At 38.3% G+C, this 12637-nt stretch overlaps 1 protein-coding gene across 1 annotated transcript; it reads left to right on the top strand.

The window, feature by feature from the left end:
- The first annotated feature begins 1609 nt into the window (after positions 1-1609).
- Positions 1610-12190, top strand: LOC146665237 (catalase-like). The gene is made up of 13 exons (XM_085412781.1): positions 1610-1786; positions 2679-2850; positions 4176-4286; positions 6307-6437; positions 6762-6866; positions 7082-7207; positions 7294-7485; positions 7672-7824; positions 7913-8051; positions 8535-8665; positions 9069-9176; positions 9402-9485; positions 11347-12190. The coding sequence occupies exons 1-13, from the start codon at positions 1721-1723 to the stop codon at positions 11410-11412; spliced, it is 1584 nt and encodes a 527-aa protein (XP_085268907.1). The 5' UTR covers positions 1610-1720; the 3' UTR covers positions 11413-12190.
- Positions 12191-12637: the final 447 nt, after the last annotated feature.

Here is a 12637-nt window from a genome sequence, read left to right as displayed (position 1 = left end):
AGGACTCACATGTAAGTTTTAATGAGCAGTCCTTACCTTTAACTCTAACCTCTCTTCTTCCTCTCCTGCCCTGTCTTTCTGTCCTGTTTTGCACAACAAAACATGACCTGTCCTTTCATTAATTGCACAAGTGGTGGTGGTAATTAGCCACTAGATAACTGGGTAAAGAGGTCATGTGTCTGTAGCATTGTCCACCATTTTAGGGAACAAATTTTGTTTTAAAGTGAGTAACAGGGCTTTTCCCTGCCTTTATAGGGGGCTTATATTTCACTAAAAACTATCTATATGCATATCCACATAATTATGGATTACGATATTCAAAAAAGACACTTTGTTTTAAAGAAAATACATTTAAAAACAGATCGTATTAGATTTATATTTCAAATATGACAAAAACATATTCTAGCAAATTATAGCCAAATTATTCTGTTACATTTTTTGTATTGTTGCATTCTTACCCGACCAGAACAACCCCTGTCTTTTGCCTTACTAATATTTCAGTGTCACTTTATTTTCCACATTTTTTTTCAATGTTGCCTTATGGTTCCGAGCACTGTCATCAATCTTTACATTTTATGATTATCTCATAACACTTGTTTAATCAGCTACCATCTCTCCTATGGACTTTTTAATGTCTACAGCCTCAGATCAACATAACCCTGCTCCCCAGCTCTATCAGCAGCTGGAGCAGCAGCAATTCATTCACAGCATTGTACCCTATCAGGTAAACATAGGCTACGTTTTGCATTGTCCCCACCTGATGACAGTGATACAGTATGACTCGATTCCACATTGGATTCTTGATGAACGTGGGTTGTTGTTATTCTGTCTGGTTCTATGTGCCCCTTTCTAACTTTTAGCACCCGCCCCTTCAAACATCTCTGCAAAACCCTGTTATGGACTGTCGTTAAAAAAAAGGGGAAGCTACAGCGTGGAACATGGCCCTGCTCTAGCTTTGCTTGTTTGTTTCAGATCTGTTACGTATATTTCTTAAAATGGCAAATATATATTATTCTATGTGTGACTAAAATATGTGTTTAAGATTTGTAAATCATTGCAATAATTTCTTAACTGAGGTTGTGAGATGCTAAAAGCAAAAGTACTAACATGTAAACTACAATGAAAGTACAATAAACAGTACAGTGCAAGTGAACATTTCAATAATTTTGACATTAATTCAAAGATCAGAAATTGGGTTTTCTTTTTTTTCTTTTTTTTTTGCCATTTTCCACCTTTTTCTTCTACTCTTTTACAATTTAGTTATGCTGCAATATAATAATAATAATAATAATAATAATAATAATAATAATAATAATAATAATAATAAGGAAATATGCTGTTCGGTGATTTGCTTGCGTTAACGGTAAACATTAAGGCGTGTCCTCAGATAAGGTATCTATTTTATGCATACTATTTTGTTTTTGTCTTACAAATAAAGGACGGCATTTTCAGTTTAAAAGTGAATATTTAGTGAGTAGGTTAGAAAGATAAAGGTTTTTCACACTTAAACATTGCATAAAGATTTATGTACGATCAGCAGCCTGTTTTTGGTTTGGTGCTTTCTCTTCAGTCTCGTAAGTGGGTCAGGAGCAGGCGCAGGGGGGCGGAGCAACGTCGGGCACTGTCCAGGAAGAAATTCTGGCGTAGGTATAAAACGATAGCAGTGTTTTGTGCGCAACATATTCTGCACAGTGTGTGGTCTAAGCACCGAATTGTGAAGATGGCTGACGACAGAGATAAAGCTACTGACCAAATGAAGACATGGAAGGCGAATCGAGGTTCTCAGGTCTGTATATGCATTGGGTTATATCAAGTGATTTTACTCCGCGGTGGCTACCACAGTTGGAAATGGGTGAAAGGTCGTCCAGGGGTAACAGGCTAACTAAGAGCTAGCTTGTAGCTCATGTCCTGTAGTCTCTACATTAATGTTTTTAGTGTAGTTTTAGTCTTAAGTATTTATCATACAGTCGTATTTAGTCCTTTATACTTTTTCACAGCCGTGAAAGAGACTTTAACCATGAAGATAAGAAGTGGGTCCAGGGTTATTTGTTTGAACTTCAACCCTCCTATCTATATATAACTAGGGCATATTAGAGTAAATTGCCGTTGTAAAGTAACCAAGTTCATGTCGCAGAATTGTTTTTATTCGTGCTGTTTTGAGCATGTTTGAGAGTCACGTAAAGACAAAAAGCATGCCGTCATAGCAGCTTCAAGTTTCAGCGTTATTGTTATGATAGTACACCTGCGAAACTGCACCATTGTATACACGTGTCACTTTTTTATGCTTAACTCAGTCTGCCTTTTTTAACTGCTTGTGCAACTTTGTCAATATCTTTGTTAGGTTCATAGATACTTTCTTTCAAAAGTGCCAGTTTTAAGGGCGTTCATTTAGACAATGAGTTATTATAACAGTTTAAGGCTCATGCAGGAGTAATGTCAAACACTGAAGATGATTTCATTGATTAATATGTTAAGCCACTTAGTATTTTGCACTGATTTTGTTTCTTCATTATAACCATAAGGTTAAAATTGCATTAAAGAAAGACCAGCTGTATTGCATTAGTCTTTGTTATAGTCTTACATCAAGATATATTTAATGCTTTCTGTTTTTGTGGGGGTTTTTTTTTTTTGTTGTCGTTGTTTTTTTGTTTTTTTTATTATTATCCATCTGTTATCAGAAACCAGATGTGCTGACCACAGGCGGTGGCCATCCAGTGGGAGACAAATTGAACTTGCAGACTGCAGGACCAAGAGGGCCGCTGCTGGTTCAAGATGTTGTCTTCACAGATGAGATGGCCCACTTTGACCGTGAGCGAATCCCAGAGAGAGTGGTCCATGCCAAAGGGGCAGGTAAGGCATTGTGCTGTAGTCATGATGCTCTTTTTTTTTTATTTTTTTTTATCCGATTTGCTGTCCCTTTGTTATAGCAGTGCAAAAGTGCACACAAACTACTGCTGATCGTGTGTAAGAAAAGGTTAAAAAAATTGTTATTTATATTCGCTGACTAACAGGCTAACAAAAACGCTTTGCGTTCTTAAAGGAATATTTGTAATTAAGTAAAGAAAGCCAAACGTAAAAATTGTTGCCATTCAGGTCAATAGGATGGCTAGACATTTTATGCCAACACTTAGGGCTAAGCAGTATGGCCAGAAATAGTGTCCCACTATATTTATTTCATTTCGAGCCCCTCAATGGTTCTCGCACACAGTTTTGGTAAGTAACACTCTTTTAAGTCTTCCTGCTGGCAGTAAAAAAATTAAAGGCTTCAATTAATTTATTCATTATCTATGGTCAACATCATTCAAAAATGTTTGTGTAATTTCTGACATCATTGTTTTTGTAGCAGTTATGACTGCTGCCATGCTTTTTGTTACACAATATTATTAGTCTTGTGCCTTTTGGTTGTTTCCACCTACATCCACAAATACAATGCTAAAATGACTCACCGTGGGATTAGCTCTATATTTATAAAGTCTTCAGACATGAATCATTTCTTAGTTCTAATGCCTGAAGTAGTAGGCAAATCATAGCTTGAGATCTAGACATCGACAATGCATTATTCAAAATGATAAAGTTTAATGGCTAGGACAACTTTTCAATTTGTTGGTGACAACACTTTGTACACTATGCAGTGTATTCTCAACACTGGCCATTTAATATGCACTAGAATGCCACAGATGCAGAGTTACTAAGGTACATATTCAGCACCTGGCACCAAAGACTCCCAGTGTTTAAAAGGTCTTAACAGCAGGCATGTGGTGCACTTATGTCTGAGATCAAGCATTGGTCTGATCCTTAACATTGGAAAGTGTTCAAATTTATGTGCAAATTTAGTCAAGAATTGTATTCTGGTGCAGGCAGATGGCTACAAATGACTGCATTAAATTACAAAGTTAAAACAAGACAACCAAAAAAATAAGTATAAAAGGAAATGTGGATCCTGCTTATTTGTGGATTAACTCCGAACAATTGTTAATCTTTACAGGCTTTACAGATCAGGGCTTCAGACTTTGGACAGACATTGAACAAGTTATTTGTTGGCCTACTTTCAAGAGTCTTAGATTTGTTCCCATGATAAATACAGTAAAAACTAGAACTCAAAATTTGTGAAGCTTATATTAGCATACATGTCTTCTAAAATTTGTATTTATTTTCATTTTTTCTCCATTATTCAGGGGCGTTTGGCTACTTTGAGGTCACTCATGACATCACTCGCTACTGCAAAGCCAAAGTGTTTGAGCATGTTGGCAAGACTACACCAATTGCTGTCCGCTTCTCCACTGTGGGTAAGAACGACCATAGAGGATTTCATGGGTTCGCCTTGTTAATGGTTACAGATTTGCTTATTGGGGGGTGGTTGTTGTTGTTGATGACGACACAGTTTTGGTGTGATTGTTTGGACTATAGACCCTGTGCACGAGAAAATGCTAACTTCCTGGTTTGAGACCGGATGTGGGGTTGTACATTTCCGGTAGCTTTACTTTGCGGTCAATCGCTACTGCGAAGATATACTCCACAATCATGTCCAAAACTCGAAAACGGAAAGATCGCGTTAAGTTACAAAGAGCAGAAGGTGGGAACACTCACCGCTGTTGTGTCATTAAAAAATCTAATGATCAATTTTGACGTTTAAAGCGTTTAGATGATCAGTTGTTTACATCACTCAACACAAGCAGAACTGCATTACTGCAGAAGACACATCGTCCACATTCAGAAGCACATCTCTGTATAGTGACTGGTCTTATGATTTAAACAGGCAAATGTTCAGCATTCAAACTACAGGTGAAGAATAGTCAAACCAGATGTTTCCCCCGTTATGTCGATATCAGCTAGTCAAGTACACACCTACACAGCATGTTAACAAACCGTGAAAAAAGCCACACAAAAAATGAATGATTGCTGGTAAGGGTTTCTATACATTAGTATTTACGAAGGGTATGTTGTGACTTACCTTCAAAATTACAGCGGTCCCTCACTATAACGCGGTTCACCTTTCACCTCGCTGTTTCGCAGATTTTTTTAGTGCAAGTTTGCATGCTTTTTTTTTTTTTTTTTTTTAAACATCACAATGTGTCCTGCGTCCTGATCGCTGCAGACGATCTCCTCCGTGACGTCTCTCCTGTACAGTACAGAATCGCTGCATCGATTGCTAGCAGTGTGACTCTGAAATGCAGTACTGTATGTCCACGAAACGTTTTGCACCGTCAAAAAATAAAATTGGCTACTTGATTTCACCTGTCGCTGGTTATTTTTAGAATATAACACCGCGATAAACGAAGGACCGCTGTTTACAGATACTGAGAAATATAAAATTTGAATCCCTTTTCTCTTTTGCTCTGAGGCGCGGGGGAAAAAATATCAACAAGTCGATGAACATCCATTACCGATATATTGGCTAAATGCCCAAGACATCTATAGAAATGTAAATCGCCGCTTGATTCATTCATTTGCTTAACTTGTTTTGGACCGTAAACAAGGTGCGAATAGGACACTGGAAACAAAGCTCCCCACAGGAGTTTCCACACCGGAAGTAGCATATGCTAACATGCACATAGTCTATTGCTTTTAACATCTGTAGTGGCACCTCTGGACTGCACTGAGCAGCTGCTACGTCACAAACCCATTCAGCCTCTTCCCATCTTCCTTTAGCATATTTCATTTTTTTTTTTTTTAATAATAATAATAATAATTTGCATTTATTATTTTGAATTTTGCATAGGATGGAATTTGCCTCAGAACTTGGACTTGACTTAAAAACATCCTGTTTATTTTTTATATTTCAACTGACAGGAATATATATAAGAAAATTACCCCCTCAATTATATGAAGCCTTAATCTTCTCACAGCATGTTCATGTCTGCTGAAGACAGATAACAAGCTCGTGAAAATATGGGGAGAAAATGCATGCGTGCTAAACAGTTTTGAAATGCTGTCATAGGAGAATATGGACATTTAAAACGTATTGAGTGTTTCATGAAAGTGTGACTGTATTAGATGCTTGTATGAGTCATAAACCATCCCTTGAAAATGGAAAAGTGAGTAAAAGTGAGTAAAAGTGAGTAAAAGTGAGTAAAAGTGAGTATTTGGTAAAGGATTGATACCTATAAGCAGGCTGGCCCTGTGTTGGCAAGTGGTGCTCTTAACATCTCAACTTGGGTGACATTAGAAAGGACATTAACAGTGAACTTTCAGTCGATTTGTATGCTGTAGATGCTGAACATTGTCTTTTAGACTAAGTTAGTGGATAGTGATACTAATTCATGATTTGTCTGTAAAATATCAATTGAACTTTTTTTATTTTCCCAGCTGGAGAGGCTGGGTCTGCAGACACTGTGCGTGACCCTCGAGGTTTTGCAGTCAAGTTTTACACTGAAGATGGCAACTGGGACCTGACGGGCAACAATACCCCAATTTTCTTCATCAGGGATGCCATGCTGGTGAGTGGGTGTAGGGACGCATGTGTCTGGGCAGACCGTAATGGTTCAGATTTTTATAATTTTGTGTCAGAGAGTTGCAGTATTACAGCAGTACATTTTTTTTTCTAACATGGAAATAGTTAAGTGTGGCTGCTTTTTCAGTTTTGTGTCTTTTTTTATTTTTTAACATTAAATATCTAACCCGAGGGCGTATGAAATAAACCAAGCTTGTTATTCCTAATGTAAGATATTTAAGACCAGAGACACATTCCTCACAACACCTGTGCTAATATCAGTCAAGTGTACATTGTCTTATATTAATGTCCCATCTTTAATCTCGTGCAGTTCCCATCCTTCATCCATTCCCAGAAGCGCAATCCCCAAACCCACATGAAAGACCCTGACATGGTGTGGGACTTCTGGAGTTTGAGGCCCGAGAGTCTGCATCAGGTAGATGCTGCTGAGCCTGATACTGAAAAGTCTAGTATATTATGTCATGTCAGCTGAGGTGTTTCTAAAATACACATTTAGGATAAAGAATATTTTCAAGTAAGTCTTTCTGTGCACTGTTGCTCGCTGTCTTTATACTTGTAGTCATCATTGACAGTGATTGGCACAGAAACTCTTCCAGTTGTTTTCATGGTCTTGTCTTGTCTCCTGTGCAGGTGTCTTTCTTGTTCAGCGATCGAGGTTTGCCTGATGGCCACCGTCACATGAATGGCTACGGCTCTCACACCTTCAAACTGGTCAATGCCGATGGTGAACGTGTCTACTGCAAATTCCACTATAAGGTCTGCCTGAGGTCAGCTTTATTAGCTGTTATGTTGTGTGTTCTGCCATCTCTGACTTCATTTTTTTTTTTAAATAAATTTTTTAGACGGATCAAGGAATAAAGAATTTGACGGTGGAAGAGGCAGACCGCCTGGCAGCCACCAACCCAGATTATGGAATTGCAGACCTGTTCAATGCTATTGCTAATGGAAACTACCCATCCTGGACCTTTTACATCCAGGTCATGACCTTTGAGCAGGCTGAGAAGTTCCGGTTCAACCCGTTTGATCTTACAAAGGTACCGCAGTTCTGCACAACAGACAACATCTGAGTTATAAAGTAATACGTGACATAAATGTGCAGTGACTTGGTAACTTGTTTTCCAAAAACGTCCATATTATCACAGGTTGTCTCTAAATAATGACGTGCTCATTTGAAAATCACAGATGACTTTTGTGATTTGTAAATTTTATTCGCGGTGCAGGTTTGGTCACATAAAGAATACCCACTGATCCCTGTGGGCAAACTGGTTCTGAACAGGAACCCAGCCAACTACTTTGCAGAGGTGGAGCAGGCGGCCTTTGACCCAAGCAACATGCCACCAGGCATTGAGCCCAGCCCTGACAAGATGCTGCAGGTGACATTATGGCAGATTTGACAAGCTAGGGGGGAATGAAGAAAAGCTAGGTTGGTATTGAGCTCTGTCCTCCATGTTCTTTGTCTAGGGTCGCCTCTTCTCCTACCCAGACACGCATCGTCACCGGCTGGGAGCAAACTACCTGCAGATCCCTGTCAACTGCCCCTTCAGGGCTCGTGTGGCCAACTACCAGCGTGATGGTCCGATGTGCATGCATGACAACCAAGGTGAGACGTGATCAGGTCTGGTACCTGTGGCTCAGAAATGAATCTTGAGTAATCCTGGAATTTTAATCCAGGTAGTGTTACAGTTTATTTATACTGAGTTCTTAACTGTTATTTTTAACTGTTATTATACACGTGACATATACACAAGTGCATGTCACCTTTGAAGCAGACGATCAGTGATGGTGTTTTAAAAAATCTTAGTGATCCAAAAACACCCTTATTATATAAAATAATTAGAAATAATTTTATAACATGGGCATTACATGCATAACCACAGTCATCTACATTGTGCACAAAATGTAAAAACTAGCGATAAAACATTAATTTTATCGCTACATTTCATGCATTGTACAGTGGTAGATGTGTGAATAACGTATGTCATCACTATAGTCACTGATTATGGTTTTCCACAAACATCTCGTCTTTGTTCATTTTTTCTTTCTTTCCTTCACTGCCTCACCAGTGTTTTTGTTTGACCACCAGGTGGCGCTCCAAACTACTACCCTAACAGCTTCAGTGCCCCAGAGACTCAGCCTCAGTTTATGGAGTCCAAGTTCTGCGTGTCTGCAGATGTTGCTCGTTACAACAGCTCAGATGAAGACAATGTCACACAGGTAATGATGATTTAACAGGATCTGTAGGCGTGTGACACAGAGTGTCTGAGGCCCAGGCAATTTCAGATTTGATAATATTAAAAAGCTGCATAAATCTGTATTTAATATGAACAGTGGATCGAATGATAAGATGAAATTGTTGCTCATTTTTTAAAGGGTAATGGAAATATGTAGATTTAGTTTTAGTGGCTTTTTCTTCCTGTTACTGCACTCGTTTGGTTTCTTCGGCCTCATCTTGGAAGGAACACAACTGTAGCTAAGGCCACTTCTTATTAGTAACAAACGGTAGCTGTATGTTATAAGATGTTGTTTAAGAACTTGGAAATCCAGTTAAGGACTGAGTCAAAATCTGTTTCTGATTAGTTCCTTTTTCCTCTGGAGAATAAACCTGTGTTTTTTGCAGGTTCGCACCTTCTACACTCAGGTCCTGAATGAGGAGGAGCGACAGAGACTTTGCCAGAACATGGCAGGGTCCCTGAAAGGAGCCCAGCTCTTCATCCAGAAACGCATGGTGAGTCCAAGCACTACAGTCTCTCACTTTGCTGTCGCTCATAGTTTGTGCTTTTTGGAATGTGAGGTTTCAGGAAAGATGTTGTGCTTATTGGTAAATGTAATCTATTTACAGTATGTAATCTGTTTATTTTTTTTCATGGGGAGACGAAGAAGATGTGTGTTTTGTTTGTTGAAGAACCTGCTATCCTCCAGGACTGTAATGTTTTTCTTGGGTATCTTGCAGGTCGAGAATTTGAAGGCTGCCCATCCAGACTATGGAAACAGAGTTGAGACTCTTCTCAAGAAGTACAATGCAGAGGCCAAGAAGGTAAACGGGCCTTGTCTAGTTGTGTGTAGGGCTGAACGATATATCGCATTTGCGATAATATCGCGACATGATCAAGTGCAATTTTCTAACCGCAAAGGCTGCGATTATACTCTGGACATGTCCAAATTCATGGGCTGCATCCTCCTGAGGCCGCATTTGTAGACCGATTACGTCACAGCGACGCGCCGAAGGCTGTCCAAATTACTACCATATCCCAGAATTCATAGCGCGGCCCAGCCAAACTCCAGTTTCCAACAATGGCGGCCGCTACTAAGTTTTAAAATTACTCATACTAATCTTTCTGGGTCACAAAATAAATATTTTCAGGCGAGAAAGTAGTTGTGTAAACATCAAATATCTGCTCGGTTTATCAAGATATCCCATATTTGCAAAAGTGCTTCGACGTTTTCAGAGGCGTCTGCTACCCACCAGCTCGACAGCTAGCCGGGAGCTCGAGGGTTACTGATGCGGCCGAGAACGGCACAACTCCCGGCACATCATTTTCAGATCACCGCGGAGTGTCGCTGCTCGGGTTAAACGTAATATATAAGTCACTTAGACAACCTAAAAATGTTATTGTTGGGCTTTTTTCAGTGTTTTGTTTGTTCGTGAGTAAATCGGTTTGGCTGAGATTAAAGTTATTAGATTAGATAAAATAAAACTTTATTAATCCCCCGGGTGGGTTCCTCCTTGGTTTTCACACAGCTGACTAAACGTCAAACAGAAAACTTATTAAACAGAAGTATGAGACAGTCGAGAATTTACACCAGTGTCTGGTTATATTTTAGATAGCAAGAAGCAGACGGCCGAGTTTATTAAACTCCACCGAGACAGCGGTGACGCTAATCAGAACTAGACCGTCCAATTTCACGCCTTTAAACTTTAAAGGCGTGTTTGTGTGTGTGTTTATACAATTGCTATTATGTTTGCACTTTATGTGTAATGTTACTGACTGCAGAGATCAGTAAGATGTGTGTATTTTTTATTTATTAGTTTTATTTATTTTATATTATTTTTTAATTGAATGACTGTCTAGTAGTTCACAGATGTCGAAAAACTGAGTGTGGTAAAGCCACTGATTTTTTTTTTATGTATATTTCTGCAATCTGCACATTGTACTGACTTTCATTTTAATGTTTACACCAGGGTTCCTTGTCAGCACTTTATGCTCAGATGTTTGTAAGCTAAAAATAAACTATTGTGTATGTTCAAATATACTGTTGTGATTGAAGAAGTTAAATAAAAATGTCAGTCATCAATTCATGCATCACCTCATGTCATCATAACAGAGGTCTGTCTTCCAGGAAAGAACAGTTTAAAATTAATGTAATATAGTATTGGCCATACTATATGATGTATTGCTTGTCTTTGTTTAATAATACAGAAGACAAAGACCTTAAAAAATAATCGCATATCGCATCGCAATCGCAATATTGGGGCAAAAAATCGCAATTAGATTATTTTCCATAATCGTTCAGCCCTAGTTGTGTGTTTATATACAGCATACATCCAGTGCAAGTTGTAATTTCATTCATTCATTAGCCACACTGGTTCACAGTTAAATATCTTTAGAGACTTTCCCAAAAGTCTTTTCTTTTTTCTTTTCTTTTTTTCTTTAGAAAGGAGCATTTAACAATCGATAAGACTTTCATTAGATGATACAGATAATCAAAGGATGTCTGACCTTAAAGTAAGAGGACATGGTATGAAACTGAGGTGTTAAATAAGAAGAAACGTGTGGATGGATTTTTATCTGGTGTCAAAGTACTTATAGTAGTACATTGTAATTACAGTAATATTCTGCCCATTAAAGTGTCTGACCTCATTTTTGAGTTTCTCTTCTTCAATTTGTGTTTTACAGGACGCTGCCTTGCATGTTTACAGCCGTCCAGGAGCCGCTGCCATCGCCGCGTCCTCTAAGATGTGATGCCTTAAATTTCAAGCGAGCAAATGCACTTGCGTCATAACTGACCACTACTGAAATGGAACAATATTAGATCCATCAGGAAAGGCTCAAAATACAAGTAATCTGGCTTTTACTGTTGTGGCTAATTGGTTTTTGATTCAGTTTTTCCAAGCAATTTATTTCTCTAAATTGTCAGCACTGTGCATTGTGAGCTGCACCACAACCAGGTTGCAATAAAGTCACCATGATAATACCGCAGTTTTTTTTTTTTTTTTTTTTTTTTTTTTTTTTAAGCTTTGAGTAGTAACTGTTTGCTTTGACCACCTGAGTTTAACAGGCACTTAAAAGCATTTCATTTCATTTTGATTTGATTGCATTAAGCTAATTAACCAAACCAGCCTCCAGTAATTCCTCACATTGTATGTACTACTAAGCTATGATGCTTGAAATTTTAAAAAAGCATTGCAAGTTTGAAAGAAATCTGCATTAAGGATGATACTTGGTATCTGCTTTAATGATGAGTCTCAATTTAAGCTGGTAAAACCTCTGGATTTGTCATGAACCACAGGTTTGCTGCTTTGCTCCCCCCCCCCCAGTATGAGCAATGATCCGTTGTGGGTTTGTCTGTTTGTTTGTCTTCTTTCCTCATGTTTGACTGAACCACTGGTCAGTGTTATCATTGTGGGTATGCGGTGATGAGCAAGTTAAAAGATGTAATGTTAACTAAAACAGTCGTTTGTGCCTTTTTTATATACAAAAACTACCACTAACATGGATTTAACCTTCATCCTTAACAACCCAGGTTTGTTTCTGTTTAGTGTGGGGTTTATTTGATTTTTGATGGTGTGGTGTTTTGTTTTGTTTGTTTTTTTTTTTTTTGGGGGGGGGCTGTAATTGCTTTACCCTAAAACTGTCTTTCTGCACGTTTTTAGATTGGTACATAAGAATTCTGACATTCTTCAGTCAAGTGGGAAACTTGATAAAATAAATCTGACCTTTAAGAGTAATGCAACTTCAAGCATGTAATGATGAAAAGTAACTGTCTAAATTAAATCTCACTTCTGAATTGCTTGTGTGAACTTTCTGCTGATCTGAATGTGACTGATTTCTTTTATTAATGTCTGTACTGGAAAATATTTCTCATCTGTTCTGTGCTTATATTGAATGAATTTGTAATTAAAAGTTCATCCGTCTTCCTTTGTCTCCTGTACTTTTTCAAAGAAACGATCATGATTGATTTTACGAA

Source organism: Rhamphochromis longiceps, linkage group LG7 (assembly GCF_057381845.1).
Source record: "Rhamphochromis longiceps isolate RC_006_pf linkage group LG7, R_longiceps_female_GT1.1, whole genome shotgun sequence".
NCBI classification, from domain to species: Eukaryota; Metazoa; Chordata; class Actinopteri; order Cichliformes; family Cichlidae; genus Rhamphochromis; species Rhamphochromis longiceps.
This window is presented reverse-complemented; position numbering and strand designations above follow the sequence as displayed.